The 20,582-nt window shown below is 31.5% G+C and overlaps 1 protein-coding gene across 2 annotated transcripts in view; it reads right to left on the minus strand.

Moving 5' to 3' along the window:
* Nucleotides 1-20,582, minus strand: part of LOC107455196 (uncharacterized) — a 342,163-nt gene that overhangs the window by 319,589 nt on the left and 1,992 nt on the right. For both annotated transcript variants that reach the window (XR_015430405.1, XM_016072691.4), the window contains exon 2: nucleotides 6,227-6,275. Coding sequence is in view for 1 of the 2 variants with exons in the window: in XM_016072691.4 (XP_015928177.1) it covers nucleotides 6,227-6,275 (49 nt within the window). In the remaining variant the exon portion in view is untranslated. The remainder of the gene's footprint in view (nucleotides 1-6,226; nucleotides 6,276-20,582) is intronic.

The following is a 20,582-nucleotide window of genomic DNA, read 5'->3' on the forward strand; positions in this document are numbered from 1 at the left end:
TAGTTAATGCACCCTTAATAGTGACGACTCATAAATCTGGATTTTTTGCCCCATTAAATTAATTCCCATTACACCGAAAAATTATGAGTAAAATATGGGCAGCCTATGGATTCGAACTACTCATAACTTTTAATTATTTTAAGATAATAAAAATAATTATGAAATCTTTTTGGCACTCTAAGCTAAAATGACATCCTAATTAAATTTGCTCAACCAACTTCCCTGAATTCCCTATGGATTCGAACTACTCATAACTTTTAATTATTTTAAGATAATAAAAATAATTATGAAATCTTTTTGGCACTCTAAGCTAAAATGACATCCTAATTAAATTTGCTCAACCAACTTCCCTGAATTTTTTTTCGATAAACTTTTCTATTTTATTTTCACTTTCGGATTTATTACAGTTAGCTCTGACTTGACTCAGAGAACTAGATGTACTAGACAACACAGTCACGATTTGTTCCAATTTTCTCATAATAACCCGTAAATAACTTATTTTCCAGACCTCTATAAAATATTTATATGTACAGAAGTTTTACTAGTTTTAAAGCAATGGTATTTAACTGATTATTTAATTAAAATTCTTACATTGGATTCCATTTTATGCAAAAACATATTGTCTATTTTCATATTTAATTATAAATTCATTGGTTAGTTGGAATTCTCAATAAATTAATGGCAAGATAAAAGGGTACGATATTAAAAACATTAAACAGCATTTAAAATTAAATTTAAAAAAAAAAAAAAATTTCGATTGCAAAACTTTTTGCTCACCAAAGTGGGTGGTGATTGGGAACCTATTATCAAATAATTAATGATTTGATCATTTAAAAAGGGTGTTGAGTATGATTATATGATTAATTTTTCCTTATATTTTTAATTCTTAGAGATAATTTTGCATAAAGAAGAAAATTTCAAATGCTAAGAAAGTTAATATAATTAACAAAATGAAATGAATTCTATAACTGCTATGTATCATTTACTGTCCATGTTACATAGTTATCTATTGAAAATGTGATGCATAGAGAATTAAAAAGTCTTGTATGACAAGAGTTAATATAGACAGTTTTTAAATTAAATTAACGTTGCTACTATTAATGATAATAATACTTGAGGCTACCAGTTAGTGTCTCTTCAACAACTGATCCCATGTCATTTATTTGAAAAAAAGATCAAACTGATTAATTCGACAGTAATCTAAAATATTTTTATATCTTCTAGCTGGTTCTATCAAACCATTAATTGATGGCCATATTTTTAAGAACTTTTTCTCGGAATTAATACATCTTGTATTCGATCTCATCCTTCTTCGGGTACCAGAAAATTTACTAAAGGTCAGTTTAATAACAAGGTCAGCAGCATTTTTTCTATAAATGCTACCATCTATTTTTTTGGATTTAATAACCTCATTAATGTTTGGTTGTTTAAATTTTTTGTAAAATTCATGATAGTGCGGTGCTCGCCACTCTCACCAGTCTTACCGCCAGCTTGGCGATTTAAGATCTTCAGGTAAAAGCAACCCTGTGATCCTAGTGATATATATTCTGTCCTTCAGAGGAAGAACAGCCACTTACCTTTTCAACTTTTTCACTAGCTAGCTTGGTCGCAGGACGACCCATAATGTTTAATTTAGTTTATGTTATATTGATGTTTGTGTTCATGAAATAAATATGCTTTAAGAGAAACCCGCATTTCGTACTCACTTCAATGGTGACCCGGACTTCGCAGCATGCTAAAATCAACTTTCATGGAAGAACCCTTGGATTATACTGTATGAATTATGGGATTACAAAACTAGCTGGCGACGATTCAAGTATGTTTTTATGGTCATTCGCTTGGTTTAGGTATGCAATTTGTCCCTCTTAGTCATTAAGTTATCAGTGGTAGTATTTATATTTAGGTAACTAGTCAATTCTAAACTTAAAATGCTTGTCAAATTACGTTAATACATGAATTAGTTTTAGCTGTTTAAACTTGCTTCTATTTAAAGTTCAAAATGCCAAATGAAGGTGAGCAGAATCTTGCCGAAGCTCAAATTGCTCGTATAGCTGTTAAACTACCACCAATATGGAGAAATAATATCAAACTTTGGTTTGTTCAAGCAGAAAGCAATTTTGATTTATCAGGAATTACTAACGACCAAACTAAATATTACAATATAATTGCAGCAAAAGACCCAGAGACTTTATCAGCAGTTTCAGATATTTTGTTTAATCCTCCAACTGCAAATAAATACCATACTCTTAAAGAAAGACCTATCGCGGAATTTACAGACTCTGAAAGTAAGCAAATCCGTAAACTTCTTTCTGAATTACAATTAGGAGACGACAAACCGTCCCATTTATTGAGGAAAATGCAAACGCTGGCAGGTACATCTTTAAATGAGGATTTTTTGAAAACCTTATGGCTGCAGCGTTTACCATCAGAGATACAAACAATTCTTTCCGTTAGCTCAGAGTCGCTAGAAAATTTAGCTAAGCTAGCGGATAAAATAGCCGAAGTTAGAACGGATTCCCTTCCAAATGTTTGTGCAACGAATAACGCCACGAGTTCGAATCCCTTACTCTCAGCAAAAACACGAGAAAATCCGTCAACATCGAACCCGCTATATCAGGAAGTATGTGCACTTCGCCAGCAAGTAGCTGCACTTAGCCAGCAAGTTGAAAAATTTTCTCGCGAGAGATCACGCAATCGTTCTCGAACAAGATATAATAATTTTCGTAGATATACATCTAGCTCTAGGGATCGGAAAAGATCGTCTGAAATCTGTTTTTATCATTCGAAATTCGGTCAAAAAGCTAGAAAATGTTGTTCACCGTGTTCATACAACAATAACCAGGAAAACTAAAACCGGCTGTCGCTATTACAGCGACAAAAAATCCGACAGCCGTACGTTCGTGTCGCTTATTTGTATATGATAAAAAAAACTCATTTAAAATTTTTAGTGGATTCAGGTTCAGATGTGAGCTGCTTGCCCGTCCCAAAAATGATTAAAAATTTACATCCTGGTCCCTTACAGTTAACTGCAGCTAATAATTCAAAAATTTTTACCTACGGAAGTAAATAATTAAACATTAATTTAGGATTACGAAGAGACTTTAAATGGAAATTTTTAGTTGCTACGGTGCCTATTCCAATTATAGGAGCAGATTTTTTAGAGCACTTTGGACTGTTGATAGACCTAAAACGTCGTAAATTAATTGATGGTGTCACTAATCTTTCTTTATTGGGCATAACTGCCAAAACTAATGTTTTTTCAGTAAAATTAATTTCAGGTGACACATATTATCATAAATTATTATAAAATTTTCCGGAATTAACTAAATTAACACCAAAAATTAAGCAGGCGTGTCATAATACTGTGCATTACATCGATACAACTTTTCCGCCTATACACATTAAACCTAGGCGATTAAGTCCAAAAATATACGATGTTGTAAAACAAGAATTTCAGTTTATGTTAGAGCAGGGTATTTGCCGGCCTTCGAAGTCACCATGGTCATCTCCACTCCATGTCGTTACTAAAAGCTCGGGAAGTATTCGACCAGTTGGAGACTATAGGAAATTAAACGCCGTGACAACTCCGGATCGGTACCCTATTCCCCATATACAAGATTTCACACACGCGCTGAATAACAAAAATATTTTTTCTAAGATTGATATAGTCCGTGCTTATTTTCATATCCCAGTACACCCAGATGACATACAAAAAACTGCTGTGTGTACGCCTTTTGGGCTTTTTGAGTTTCCTTTCTTAAATTTCGGTCTATGTGGAGCCGCGCAAACTTTTCAGAGGTTCATGAATGAAATTCTGGGAGATTTGCCTTTTTGCTATGTTTACCTCGATGATATCCTTATTTTTAGTGAATCAGAAGAACAGCATAAAATGCATGTTCAAACTGTGTTTCAAAAATTAAATGAATACGGTTTAACGGTAAATGTATCAAAATGTCTGTTTGGTGTGCCAGAGATTTCATTTTTAGGCCACTTAATAACTAAGGATGGCACCAAACCATTACCCAATAAAGTAGACCCTATTTTAAATTACCCACAACCAAAAACAATTAAGGAATTGAGAAGATTTCTCGGACTTCTAAATTTTTTTCGTCGTTTTCTACCTCGCGCAGCTCATAACCAAACTCATTTAAACGATTTTTTAAAAGGCTCAAAGCGCAATGATAATCGTATGATTAACTGGTCAAAACAAGCAATAAGCGAATTCCAAAACTGCAAAACTCTTTTAGCGAACGCTACGCTGCTTGCTCATCCTAACCCCGATGCAAATTTAGTACTGCAAGTAGATGCCTCGGATTTTGCTATTGGGGGAGCATTATTTCAAACAGAAAATGAACATCTTCAGCCGTTAGCATTTTTTTCGCGCAAGTTATCCGAAACCGAAAAACGCTATAGCGCATATGATAGGGAGTTGCTTGCTGCATACGCTTCAATCAAACAATTCAGGTATATGCTCGAAGCACGAAATTTCGTTTTGTTCACAGATCACAAACCACTCACCTATGCATTTAAGCAAAAGTTAGATAAATTTTCACCACGTCAAGCTCGTCAATTAGATTTTATATCGCAGTTTACAACAGATCTAAGACACCTAAATGGTTCTGACAATATAACTGCAGATGCGTTATCAAGAATAGCATCTATAAATATGCCAAATCCTATAGATTACAGCGAAATTGCAAAAGCTCAGGAAAATGACAAAGAATTGAACTATTTAATCAAAAATTCTCAAAGTTTGGATTTAAAAAAAGTACATATGCCAGATTCGAAAACTATTTTATATTGTGATATTTCTACTAAAAACGTTAGACCTTTTATTCCAAAACAATTTCGTAAACAAATATTTGATACTATTCATAACTTATCACACCCAGGAATAAAAGCAACTAATAAATTGATTAGTAATAGATTTATTTGGCCTAATTTGAATAGAGATTGTAATATGTGGTCTAGACACTGCATTCCATGCCAGAAATCTAAAATAATAAGGCATACTAAATCCCCTATTTTTAATTTTCCAATACAGTCCAAACGCTTTGACCATATACATCTTGATATCGTTGGCCCATTACCACCATCTAAAGGATTTTCATACTGCTTGACAATGATCGACAGATACACTAGATGGGTGGAAGCAGTTCCAATTCCTGACATTACAGCGGAGACAGTAGCGGAAACTTTCATCAAAACGTGGATTGCTCGCTTTGGATCACCTTCAGTGATAACGACCGACCAGGGTCGCCAGTTCGAAAGTAGACTCTTCAAAGCGCTAGCACAACTTCTGGGCATCAAAAGAGTTCGATCCTCACCTTACCATCCTCAAAGTAATGGGATGATAGAACAATTGCACCGACCCTTGAAAGCTGCACTCAAGGCCTACAGTACAGACCATTGGTCAGACGCCTTACCAGCTATCCTGTTGGGTTTTCGAGCAGCATATACGGAAGATCTACAGTCATCATCAGCAGAGCTTGTGTACGGGACAACACTTCGTCTTCCAGGAGAATTTTTTGACTCAACAACAATGGACTCGTCCCCAATTCAACTAGTCGAGGATTTAAAGAAACATTTCTCTACTATCAGACCATCTCCAGCTTCCAGCCACTTTACAAAGTCAGTGTTTGTGCATCCAGCCTTAAAAGAATGTAGTCACGTCTTCATTAGGAATGATGCTGTGAAGAAACCCTTGCAAGCCCCTTACGATGGACCTTTTAAAGTGATTCAGAGAACTGATAAAACTTTTGAAGTTGATATTAGAGGTCGGAAGTCGACAATCTCCATAGATCGTGTGAAACCTGCCTTCATTGAAAGTGAATTATTACAACCTTCTGAAATAACTAAGACTCTAAAGTTTGAAATACCGTGTACTCCTGTAATGCGGGAGACCAAAAATAGGTTTGGAAGAACTGTGCGTTTTTCAAAAAAGTATAGTAAGTGATACACTGCGGGGGGAGTGTGCGGTGCTCGCCACTCTCACCAGTCTTACCGCCAGCTTGGCGATTTAAGATCTTCAGGTAAAAGCAACCCTGTGATCCTAGTGATATATATTCTGTCCTTCAGAGGAAGAACAGCCACTTACCTTTTCAACTTTTTCACTAGCTAGCTTGGTCGCAGGACGACCAATAATGTTTAATTTAGTTTATGTTATATTGATGTTTGTGTTCATGAAATAAATATGCTTTAAGAGAAACCCGCATTTCGTACTCACTTCAATAGTATTGAATTCGCCAAACATCCAAAGATGACTAGAAGTATTTCTGAAATAAATAATTTATTTTCATTAAATTTATTCAAAAGTGAAGCAATACAGATCTTATTCAGATATTATAAAAATTTATTTTTGTTTATAAGAACTTTGATTTCTCAGACCGAAATAACGAACGTTTGCCATCCTATTACTAATTTCTGTTTTTGTATCATTATTATTATTTACGATTGAACCTAGGTATTTCAATTGATTTAAGATAAAATATATCTTATGAAACCATCATTGCTATTTGCCCGTAATTAATTCTCCTATTAAAAATGATGAATAGATATTTATATAAAAACTAAATATTAAACTTTTTTAGTAAAAAAGAATTTTAATGAACGCTTTTGTTACTTGAAATTTAATTTAATAACAACAACATCGCTATTATTCAAATGAACAATCCCGAATCTACTTTCTTTAACCTTTTTTTTCTATAATAGTTGTACCAATAAGAAAAAGAAATAAAGGAAGTCTTTAAGAAAGATAGCCTGAAAGAAATGAAGAGTTAAATCAGATGTGAAGTCGTCGTACATCAAAGGCATCTTAATCATGTTGTTATCAGGCGCCGGTATTCCAATCTCAAAAAGAAGCTTTCTGTTTTTGTAGTCGACAGATATCAAGATGGATAGTATTACTTATTGGGGTATTATCCTGCAGTCATGGAGACTTCTCAACTTGCACAAACTCGCTTATTTGGTTGCCCACGAAGCTGCTTTCACTTGAAGAAGGTTTTCTCCCCTTCCAGCGAATCTCAAATTTTATTTATTTCCAGACGAGACAAATCAAATGGGAGGTAATTATTTTGTGTATTGTTTCATGGGATCTTTCTCAAAGTGATAAAAAGTTTTTATCTCATCTTCGGCTGAAAAAAATGACTATTCAGATTGACTGAATATTTGAGAGTTCTCTTTTTGGAGAAACTCTATCCCCTATTTCTATCCCGTGGAGTTTAATCATATAGATGACAAACTGAAACGAATGATATTTATTTACTCTGAGAAATTTTACATTAAAGCTTTTATTTACTTTTGAAAATGTAGAAAAGAACAGGGAAACTATAATTGTACGCTCATCGAAAAAGTTAAATAATATTTTTAAAAAACACTTGTTTTAAGTGCTCAACAAAGAACCAGTGACACTACGCACTATTTTTCGGGAGCTTAAGGGAAGATTTATCTTTTTTCTTCTTTTACTGAGACAGGAAAATAATTTTTTTTTTTTTTTTTTTTTTTTTTTTTTTTTTTAAAGATTCTTTTATTTAATAAACAAAGGTAATTGTTGTTCTCTTTTTAGCGAAATTTATTTTTCTTGTTTTCCTTGATGTTTCATCATATAGTTGACAAACTGAAAGGAATCGAAAATGATATTTGAAAAAAAAAACTGAGTTACATTTGCTGGAATTTTGCAGTTTTGCAAAAAAATTTAGAAAAGTATAAATTTGCATTTGCCATAACTGTTTATGTAACTTGTAACTATTGAAAAAAATGTGTTTTTAAGAAAATATATTTTTCTATGTTTCAAAAAGTGTATTTATTTATTTAAAAGGATTAGATTTTATTTTAGGCAGTAACATTCTGTCATATTTCTCTTCTATAGACTCTCAGACAAAAGTCAAGGTTCTCAATAATTCGGTACATGACTCTCCGGAATTACGTTTCATATGATTGAAGCACTTGTTAGTCTGATAACTTGTTTCTATTAACTTTCATCTTATTGATTCACTACTTTTTACTGTAGCAGTTGCTTCAAAAATTGAAATTTTATTTATTGTAGCTTACCAAAAATATTTATTTTAGCATGGTGGTTTTTTTAGCTAATTTAAAATATGAAGTACAATACAGAAGGTTCATCAAAAATTATCGTGTCTATTAATAATTAGTAAATCATAAAAAATCTTTGAAAATCTAATATTTATAATTTACAAATATTTATAATTTTCCTTATATCTTTACATTAATACAGTTTTTAAAAGTATAAGCCAATGGAAGCAGTTTTATGATTTACTACCCAGATAGCGCAGACTGTCACAGTAACGTAATTAAAACGTCAAAAATGGTCACAGCCACAGGTTTGACTGTTTTAAACTGTCCCAATGAGGTCATAATGTGACTTTGATATTTTTCTATTTTATGATATCACACTTTCTTATTGTTTTCTTGACTATTTATTATGACTTTTGTTAGTTGGTACCATACTTTACTGGAGTCACTGAGAATACCACTTTGATTCCTTGAACCTCTCGAAAGCCATTTCACGACTTACTGAAGTTGCAGGAGTATTTTTTGACTCACACAAGTTAGACCAATCACTTGAAACAGTTTTTTGCGATAATTAAATATGTGAATCACAAAAAAGTCACGAATGGTTACATCAATTACATTCCCGTGTGATCTTCTTTAAATGGCTCCAATAGGCTCTCAATATCATTTTGGAAAAAAATTATTTTCGTAAACATGTTTGTTAATTTTTTCTCTATTCTCAAACGCTTACAGTATCAGAAATACGATTCTAAAGGTAAATATACCCCTTGTCCATAATACCGAACACTATATTTAAATTAATCTATTATAATAATATCTTTTTTCTAAAGAATCTAAAGAATTTGGATGTCTTTTCTTTAAAATAGAAGTATACACTTACTTTTCCTTTAAGATTCATATTAAAAATTTCAAAATTTACGCAACTGTTATAGCCACAAACCGTCTTGATAAGATTTATTTTATTCAAACATATTATTGCACAGATAGAAAGTTTTTGAGCGCACAATCCCATAAACTAAGTATTTTTGTAACATTTTAATGGTGAATAAAATGCTTTATTCTATTTTGTATACATTCGGACTAATATTGATTATGTTTGCAAGGTTTATTTGGGTTTCTTAAATAATCCATAATTTAAAAGGCAAATAATAATTTGTGTTAAATTTTAAATTTAATTTTATAACTTATTAAAATGTAAACGGGGAGATTGCTGATAGGCGAAAATCATTCAAAAGAATAAACATCTAATTAACATTTGCTCGCAAAATGCAAACGATTTTGAATCAAACGCCAACCACAGGTTGCCGCCATTTTTTAATCGTCCGCTAATTTTTTTTTTCAAGAAGTAACACAAATTTAGACAGTTCATGCTTTGATGCTAACATTTAAACCTGAACCCATGGCTGTCGGTAAAAGATATGATACAAGATTAAAATTCATTAATTTGTGTTGAATCCGCCAAAGACGATTATGCATGCTTTTGCTTTATAAAAGCTTTGTTCTATTTTCAGTAAATGTTATTTGTTTGCTGCTGATTTTTGATGATGTTTAGTTACTTATAGTTGTAATGTATTATTTGGTGTAAATGGACGAATAACCCTGTACCACATCTCTGAATATGGCAGCCCATTCTGACATTGTTCATCTGACTATCTAAAGAAGAACTCATATAATAATTGTATGTCACCAACCGATGATGTCACTAAAAATTGAATACTTCAAAAAAGTGATCACTTCTGAGGAATGTTGTATGTAAACTCGAAGAAGCTTTGATCCTCTTATGGTTCGGTCAAGCTTCCTTCTTTTTTTTTCTTTCGAAAAGTGTAACGTATTCCAAGCCTATGATTTTAAAAAGTTCGTAGTAAGCTTTCGTAGTGGTTTCAAAAGCAAAAATAAGGGCTTAGTCCCACTTTTTATCTCTTGCATATAAGCTCTTATATTAGAGAATAAATTCGTATTTGTAATTAAGGTTAATTATAATAAGCGAGTGTTTTAATATAAATTTTTTAGGAAAATTGATATATTTTGAGTTCACTTTCATTGCTCACTTTCAATTTTATTTTAAGTCTATTTAATTCCTTGTTTAAAGGTTCTTTCGTTTTTAAATACTTATCGGGTGTTTATTTAGATTTGCCAAGTCAATGTTATTTCATTTTGATCACATTTTTTTGTTTTCGCTTCATTTTTATAATAATGCACCCAAATCAACAATATTTTTTATGGTTTTTTTTTCTAATTGAGAATGATTGATTTTGTAAAGTAATGTTTTTCACCATTTGTTTTATATTTTAGGCTTTTTTTTCAATAAATACATAAATTTTAAACAGCCAAGAAATTAAGATATTTTGATTTAATTCAAAATTAGTTTTATTTTAATTCAAAATATTGATTTTTTAATAGCAAATTTGCACTAGATCCACCCAAAATTATTTTACTGGTTAAAATTACTATTCTTACTATAAACGATTATTTATTTAATATTATGATAAATAAATAAATTTTTAGCCTTTTCATTACAGATTTTAATAAATGAACTATGCTCTTTAGTATAAAGTTATTGTTATCTATACCTTATAGACAAATTTTTCTATACATATTGTAAGCCTATTTGTACTTGTAAACACAAATAACTGTTTGAAATTTGGATCTTTCTATAATAGGTTTTTAGAATGAAAAGTAAGGCAGAGTTTTACAAATACTAATTTCTTGTTAAAAATTTCTTCTTATTTTTTTATTTCTATTCTGAATCCTAATATTTATTGATATTCTAGATGTTTTATTCGATGATTAATTGCCTAAAATTTTAAGAAATTTAAGAGATAAAAAACTTTTTTAATATTTGAATTGAAAATCTTGAAAATCACGAGTGAACATTCGCAATAAATCAAAACATGATATCCGAATGAACATTCTGAAATACATTTGCAATTAAGAAACTTTAAATGAAACTTATAAGTTTTAAACTTAAATGTTATATGTTGGTAGATTTACAGTAGTCTTCTTATGATTTACTAATATTAAAACTTTATTGTGAAAAAATTTATATTTTTAGTAATAAAATTATATCAGTTTACTTCAATGAAAATTAATGAAAACAGATTTATTTATAATTTCTAAAAAGCAGTCTAAAAAATTAACGAAAATTTTTTTTTCAAAATAACATTTTCCTTAACAATCCATTAAATATATCTGTTGAACAAATATATTTAATGATTTTTAGTTTCTTCCATTTTTCAATTTTTTTTACTCCTTTCCATTTTCTTCCAGTGTCCTGAGAGAAAGAGGTATTTTCCGGAAGCCAATTTTGATTATTACAGATCACAGACTACAACTTAAAAGTTAGTGAACTATAAGAAATCATTCATAGCTTCTTCTGATAAAATATTTTAATAATTAAAATCTAGGTATTTTTGTTAAAAAAAAAAGTTAAAAACTAATCATTTTTTTGCACTATATTATTAAGCTACTTTTTTAATAAGAATTTTATAAATCATCAACTAAATCAAGGTTGAAATTGAATCATTAGTCGGTGGTTGAATAGTCGGTAATTGACCAAAATACTTTCCTTCAAAATAACACCGTTACAGCATTGCAACTAAAATGCGACAGTCACGGAGACTCATTTGTGAAGCCACATGTAACTTATGCGACGTCAATGTGTGGGTCTGAAAAGGTAACTATGTCCGTCTTTAGAGACGTCACAAAGACGTCAACATTAGTTCACAACCAGATCCACGAGACCACAACAGAGTCCTTCTTTTACAACGATGTGACTTATTCACGACACAATAGAATCACTATGTGACGTAATTGTGATCTTTTCGTTTTAACAGCGTCAACGTGTCACTAAGCTGAAATGTGAATATGTCACATATCTTGTCACATGGTGACGTCACTGCGAAAGTTATTTGTCTCATTGTGGTCTCACGTTGACGTCTGGGTGACGTCAAAATGTGATGTCCCTAAAATCGAGCACAGTAACCTCAAAAACCCAGGCATCGACGTCGCAGAGGTCACTTGTGACTTCACATGTAAGTCTATATGACCGTAGCATTTTTGTTGCAATTTGATATCTGGGTATAGTGCGCTTTTGTACTTCATTTAATTTTTATTTTTCCTTGTTTAATTTTCACATATTATAAAATAAAATGATAGTGTAAGTCTGTGTCCCCCTCGAACTGATAGCAAATTCTGGCAGTAAAGTTTAATGTGAAGATGGATGGTAACACCCTAGAATGCAAATCAGTGAATTTATAATATTTTTGCAAATTATTCTTTCTAAGCTTCCTGGAAATTCTTTTAATTGTAATATTTTAATTGTAGAATAGCCCTTCTTAAAAGAGGACATTCAGTGATCTCTTTCGCATGATAGAAGAATTACTTAGCTTATAAATTATTGTTAATTAGTTAGAAATGTAATACTTATTTATAAAATGAATCCATATAGCGCAGTAAAATGTCTTTATGAAGCCGAAATCCCATTCAATTTAATAAATATTTTGAGATTTTAATGCATCTTCACCTGGTATTGTGATTACTTCTTACGTTGTTAACCATAACAAAAAGTCTGGATATTATGGATCACATGACATGAAAGAAATAATAACTACCCAGGTAGCACCATTAACAGATTACAATAAAAATTCGACAATCACGGAGACTCATTTGGGAAGTCACATGCAAGCTCTGCTACGCTGATGCGTATGTTTTTGAAGGTTACTATGTTCACCCTGGGAGATGCCACATTTTGACGTCATTCAAACGTCAACATGAGACCACACTGAGACATATATCTGTCTCAGTGACGTTACCATGTGACAAGAATGTGACATATTCACATCTCAGCCTGTTGAGAACGTAAGAGTCACATCTTTATCACATGGTGACCCAGCTGAGACATAAATATATCACTGTTTCGTCACACAGGGACGCATGTAAACTACCTTTACATCTGCAGTATCCCCAAGAAATTTTGACATTTTGATTGTTTTTCTCGGCATTGCCTTCTTTTCTTTTTGTAAATCCTCCCCAATATCATTTCTCCGTAATTTGTTCACAAAATGTAAATCAATCATAAATCAGTCCTAGTATATTTTTCATACTAATTTAAAAACAAATGTTAAAGTTTTGTACAAAATATAAAATACCGTCTTCAATGATTTTTTTTAATTATAAAAGATTTATTTAAATCGAATTTGCGTTAAATTTTATTCGTATATTTTTCTTTATTTGTTTAAAATATTTTTGTACGTTTCCGTATAATATCTTTCAATATTAATGTTATTAATTTCAGATAAATGCAAGGTAAACAACCATGTTGTGGTTAAACATCAAATTAGTACAATAATAACTTCATTTTTATTGAAGAGTCAATACTGCCAATTGTTATTGTTAAATACTACATGAAAAGGAGGAACTTATCGTCCTTAAACAGTTCTGTAAACAAATTGATGATGGTGTTGTGGTTGGATTAATTTTCTTGCTGGCTCTGAGAACGTTGATAACTCCTTATAGTCAAACGTCTACGACTCCTTTGAACCCTTCTGCATCATGAAGGCATTCTTTGGATCTTCTTTACTATCTAGATCTTCGGCGTATAGTGAAAAAGTGATTTCTTTTCAAATTTTTTTCCTTGAGAAGTTCACCATGCAACGGTTTTAGATTAGCCAAAGCCGACCAGTGACACTTGCAATTTTTAAGTAACCGCATAAAACCAGTGATAATCGAAAAATAGTCCAGTGATATAATAATTACACAGAAAATAATTCTTTACAATATTGTTAAAATTACTATTGATTTTACAATTTTTAAGTAATTATTATGTTATTACTTTGACATAAACATAATTTAATAAGTAAAGTAACTAATTTACGAGCACAACAAAATTTTATTCACTGCGATATTGTGGGGAAATAGTTAAAACTTGTATCATAGTGGTGCCATCTATTAGGCAATTATGTTTTAAGAGATAAAGTAATTATTAATTTATTACAACAATTAATTAAAGTAAGTATTGATAATTTGAAGTTAAATTAAATAATTTGGACGCAAAGCAATTATATATTATATTAGATAGAAAAACAAATATTTTTAAATATAACAGAAATAAATATCTATAAAATTGCATCTCTAAATCAATATCACAATTTTATTTTTCAAATCAGAATATTTGATCTCAAGACCCAATTGACGCAAAAAGTAAACAATTACAAAACCAATGAAGCTAATTTTTCAAAATAATGAAGAAAATATAGATATAAAAAAAAATTTAATTAATTTATATATTAAAAATGCGATTGCAAAGTTGGATAACATTTATCATTCAATATTGCTCCTATATATATAGAGTGCAATGAAAACAAAAGAAATAAATTAGAAAAATAACAACAAAAAGTCATTATCTCGTCATTGCTCACACGATTATATTTACTAAAATTTTATACTAAACTATATTAAACTTTTTGTTGCTATTTTACTAATTTATTAATTTAAGTAATTTTTTAATTTAAAGTTTTTTTTTTCTTTAATTTACTTCTTTTTCTCATTTCTTGTTGCCTTTTTGTATTTCTACATTATTTTATGAGTTTTATGTATAAGCAGATTATGTGCAGTAAATGAAACGTTATAAATTTCTCTCGCTCTCTGTATTTTATTTGCGTCGCACTAGAGCACTGTTTCCCAAAGTGGTCCATATAGACCCCCAGGGGTCCGTGGTACCGTTCAGGGGGTCCGTGAAAAATAAAAACTGATTTAGGGGTCCCTGAACAACGTCAGGAGGTCCGCGTGAGGTTTAATATAAAATAATAAAATTGTGATTGGTTTTTATTATTATAGAAATTAAGATAAATAAAATTGTAGCGATTTTTGCGTCTAAGTAAACTATAAATAAAGGTGGGTGCTTATAATTATTTACGGTGATTTGTTACAAATTAAACAGCTGATTTACAAATTTTCTTATATCTTTTGTTCCCTTTTTAAGAGATAACAGTATGAATGACTCGAAGAAAAAACGCCGAAAATACAGTGTTGAATATTTGAAGTATATGTTTTTATTTCTTCACCAGGAAATAGTACTTTACCTACGTGTCTTCTTCTATGTAATAAAACTATAATAAGTGATTCAATGAAGCATTCTAAGCTTAAAGAACAATTGATTAAAATCCATAGTGATAAAAAAGATAAAGATGAATAGATGATAAAGACTATTTTTCGAACAGTCAAAGAAAAATATCTGAAAACACCGTCACTGCAACAACTTATAGGGACAAGCGAGATGATGATGGATTGCATGTTTCTCATAGTTTCGCATGTTTCTATATATTACATGATTGCGAAGTCCGGAAAGCCTCACACTATTGAAGAACTTATTTTACTAGCTGTAAGTGAGATAATACTCACCGGGTTGCACAAAACAGCTTTTAACATTGTAAAAAGAATTCCACGGAGTAATAATAATGTACAAAGAAGGATTGACAAAATATCTCAGTGCGTAGAAAATTCTTTATGTTAGTACTTAAAAATATCTGAATTTTCTATACAGCCTGACGAGTCCACTTATCCAGGAAACGAAGCTTTTACGTTTAGCTTATGTAAGATTTGTAAAAGAATAAAAATTATACCAAGAATTGTTATTTGCTAAATGTTTGGAAAGCGATGCGAAAGGTGAAACGCTATTGACTGAATTAAAAGCTATACCCTTGACTAATATCATTTCTGTAGCTACTGACGGTGCTCCGGCAATGGTAGGAATCCAAGTTTTTTGGCTAACTTAAAACAAGCTGCAGCGAATGTATTTTCAGTACATTTGCCAAACTTAACGAAACTAATTTGAAACTACAAGATGAACAATTAAATTTAATCAAAACTAAAATTGTAAAATTGCATTTGTTGCAAAACTTTTTCTGTATAAACAAAACTTGGGAAGGGGATATTGTTCTTTCAGTTTCAGTGCCGTAATGAACTTCATCACAAAAAGATAATAATAAATAAATGATTAGAAATTAGTGCTGGCAAACATTGAGCCGGACATAAATACACTCTTAAAATCTCATCACGTTCCTCCAAGTCATAATTTTTTTTATTTTATTTTAAACAGAAGATATAATTTCAATCAATAGTTCTTCAACAAAATGTTTTTTTTTTTTTAATTTGTAATTTTTATACCTATGCAGTTTTTTACTTGGGGGTCCGTGGGCAAGTTTTGACTATAAAAAGGGGTTCTTGGGTCAAAAAAGTTTGGAAACCACAGCACTAGAGCTTCACAATGGGCTATTGGCAACGGACTGGGAAACATTCCCGAGGACTATCCGAAGACATGCCATCACAATTTTGATCCTCTGCAGATTGGATAGCTCCTCCGCTTTGGTAGCCCGACGACCAGCCAGCGACCTGCGACGACCGACGACAGATTCCCGAGGACCGATACCGCGCACCCTCGATCCCTACATAAGCTGATCAAAGTGGTCAGCCACCAGCTTACTGACCGCATCCAGTGATGCTTGACTTTTGCTTGTTTGAGCGATGATTGTTTTACTGGGAACCGTGGCTTTACAATAAATCCACTGCGGGAACTCTCTCTCTCTGTATATATATATATATATATATATATATATATATATATATATATATATATATATATATATATATATATATATATATATATATATATATATATATATATATATATATATATATATATATATATATATATATATATATATATATATATATATTGTTACAGGGCTCCAACCCTGTTATCAGTGTTGTATTTAGCTTGAAATAATTGCAGTCATAAGTAAAGCCCGGAATTTCAGGCAATAAAAAATGCAAAAATAGGCAGGCAAAAAGGCATTTAAAAAGCTTGAAATAGGCACTTAAAATTGGAGCAAAATGGTAGTTGGTAATGCCTAAAAGCCCATATAGGTATCCAAGGTATAAAAAAAGTTGCTAGAAGTATCCGGTATACCTACATATTCATTTCACTCGACTGTCGTAGCAATAGTACAAAAGAAGGGGACATAATTGCACACAAAAAAAACCTCAACTGCGTAGGTGCGAAATAAAAATTGAAAACTCGTACTTACAATAATATTGTATGCAGATTTATTCTGATGATTGGTTGTTGTTGCACATCACAACTAGATGCTTTTTCAAATTTTCGAAAGAGAAATTTTGTCTCCTGTCAGTCAATATAGTTTTAAACAAAGAGAAGGATCTTTCTACTTCGACAGAGGTTATGGGCGCGTACCTAAAACAACTTGCCATGGTAGGAGATATGGTAAGTTCAACTGTAGTATCACCAGAAATTACTTTTGCAATGTCCTTGATGCATTCAAAGTCTGTATTTGCAGAGATGACGTTTTCACATTTCTTCCTTATTCTGTCACCAGCTGGCAGACATTAGTTCTTCAATAGTATCGTAGAAAATCTTTAGTGACTCGGACAAAGACATATTTCCTTTTTCCACGTGTTCAATAGCTCCAGGGAGCTTCCCAAAATAAGTTGAAATAAAAGTCAGTTCATTTTTTATTTTAGAACTGCTAAGCAGATTTTTACTTTTTCTTATGGATATTGCCTCTTCATCCGAAAAGCTGGTAAGGACTCGAGTAACTTCCTCAAAATTTGTGCAGTAGTATGAGACTGCTGAAATCCATGTTCCCCATCTCGTAAGGATCGGTTTAGGAGATAATTGAATGTCTGGTGCAATTTCTTTGAACTCTTGAAGGGGCTTTCGCAAATACTTTTTTCACACTAGAAACAAGCAAGTTTACCTCAGGATAGAGACCTCTTACTTCCTCTGCTATCCTGCGCAATGCATGAGCAAGGCACGTTAGATGGATCATATTAGGAAATAAAACTTTTAAGGCATTTCCAGCTTTTTTCATGTAGGAGGCTGCATCTGTAAGAAATAATAGCACTCTTTCATGCTCAGTACCATTTGGCCAAAGTAAAGCCAGTGCATTAGTGAACAACTGTGCAATTGTAGTACTGTTAGTCTTTTACGACTGTTCAGATGTCAACAAAAAGATTTTATGTTTTTCAAATGGGCCCATAACACCAACTATAACAGTCGCAACATATCGTCCAGTTACATCTGTCGTTTCATCTATAGATAGCCATATGTTTTTCGTTCCGATTTAATTTTGAATAGTTTTAAGAACTTCGGTGTAACAGTCATCTAAATAAGTTTTCCTTAAAGTTGATTCACAGGGCACACTTTGATTCGTATATTTTTTTCAAAAAAGCTCGTATGCTTTTATTTTCAAGTTTCCACAGCGGAATGCCGGCATCTACAAATGATCTGCATAAATCCATTGCAAATTCCGATTTGCGAGAAGATAATTGAAAACAGGTGGGAATCAGAGTCGGTGTTTTCCCATCTTTTGCTGTTTTATACATAGATGTCTCCAAGTGCTGAGATATAAAATACTTCTTCTCAAAATTTACTGACTTCTCGCATGCCTTACAAAACAGAATGCTCCCATCAGTAGAAAACACATCCGACCCAAACTCTTTCACAAAACTGTCCAGTTTTTTGCTTGTACAGGCTTTTACTTTAGGCATTTTTGAAATAACTAGTACTAGAAAACTTTTTCGTGCTCCTGCTACAATGTGCTCAACCAACTTGGTGAATTCGTTTTGTAGATAAGAGAGCATACGAGTTATTCGATGGTGTATGCTATATGGGGCTATATGGGCCGTAAGTAAGAATAAATTCTATTGACTGTAAGTAAAAATAACTCCTATCTTTTCACTCCCTTTCTCTCTCTCCTTGCAAAGCGCATCGGGCGAAGGTGACGCCACGAAGAGACGGAGAGAAAATATTAATAAGACAAAAGGAATAAAGTCCTATTCTCCATAAATGCATTACAATACGTCGGATGACAGTCAACCATTTCTGTACTTCAAAATTTCTTCATTTTACGTTTATGCTCGGTCAAAAGCACAAAAAGCTTTGCAGAAAAATTTTAAATTAGACAGAAATAGGCATTTATGAACAAAAGGAAAGAAAAAGGCATTTTCAGAAGAAAACGTTTAAAAAAGGCAGAAAAGGGCATTTATGGCATTTTGCCTGAACTTCCGGGCTCTAGTCATAAGCCATCAGACGTTCTAAACAGGTTTATTCAAAGGTAGGCTGGTATTGCTAACAATTCACGTCCCCACTCCTGCAAAGAAGGGGGAGTGGACAAGACTCCGGACAATCCCGGAACAGCTTATCGGGATCACATCAAGATGAAAAGGACACGCAAAACTATGCGTTCTTACGTTTTATACCAACATAGATTTGAAGTAAAAAGGCACCTTCGTACATTCCTTGTATCCTTACGCATTAAGGAAAATCATTTCTGCTTCCTTATATGGAATTGAAAAAGGGAACGATTCTAAAAATAACTCTTCCCTTGAAATATAAATCTATTTATATTTCAATGGTATGTTTTCAGCCTTGAATTCCCAAAATAGAATCTCTCTACGCTTATTCTTTAACAAAGACATTTTATGAAAACGAAAGAGATTTAATTCTTTTATTAATACAAAAGTATTTACTTTTTGTTTTTATATACATATATATATATATATATTACGTCTCTAAAACACTTTGAAGAATGGCCCAACGTACCGCCCCACTATGAACAATGACCAATAGTTTAAAATAACAAAATAACTTAATGCAAATTAAAATTTTAAAGGATATATCAAATAATACCTGTTCTGTATATACATGCATTCAGAAACAATAGTAAACAACGATAGTTCAAAATCCATCTTTTTGAAAATTAATAAAATAAATCATGTGTTATAAAAAGAATGCAAAATAATCATTCTAACAACACACAATTATTTATTGAATGTTGTAAATAAATAAGATATATACATTGATAGTTATTATTTTTTTTTGTTTCATTTTTTTTTTTTCAAAATACACAGTGAAATAGTTTAAAAAAACTCATAACAATTTAAAGTTGACGAAAGACAATATTAAACAATGGCTGTAGTGCATATATATATATGCACCTGACAATTGACATATATATGCAATTGACAACTCTAATTTGCTATGAGGTTTTTAAACTATTTTCATTGTTCTTTTTGAAAAAACACTAATGGTCAATGCTTAAAAGGCAAATAAAGTAATTATTTTACAAACTCTAATTGTATAAATTAGAAATAAAAACCTCGTAAAAAACAGCTCCCTCCACAATTGTTGATAAAGATGCATTATTATAAAAATGAAGAGATAACTAAAAAAAATATGTGATCACAGGGAAATAACATTGACATAGCAATCGAAAATAACTCTCAAAAAGTATTTAGAAACGAAAGAAACTCTTAACAAAGAAATAACTTCAACTTAATAAATATCGAAAATGAATGAAAATCGATTGATTTAATAAAAAGTGAATCATCACTCTGAATATCTTCAAGAAAACAAAATAAGGGCTCATCCCTTTTATATGCCATAACTTCTTTCTTCGTCATCGAACATCAGAATTGGCTTAGTTGAGTAATCATTTTCAGCTATCGAAATCTGCTGCACAAATTTCTTAAAATCA

Source organism: Parasteatoda tepidariorum, chromosome 11, assembly GCF_982258835.1.
Source record: "Parasteatoda tepidariorum strain Cologne lab strain chromosome 11, Ptep-v5.0, whole genome shotgun sequence".
In the NCBI taxonomy this organism is placed as follows: Eukaryota; Metazoa; Arthropoda; class Arachnida; order Araneae; family Theridiidae; genus Parasteatoda; species Parasteatoda tepidariorum.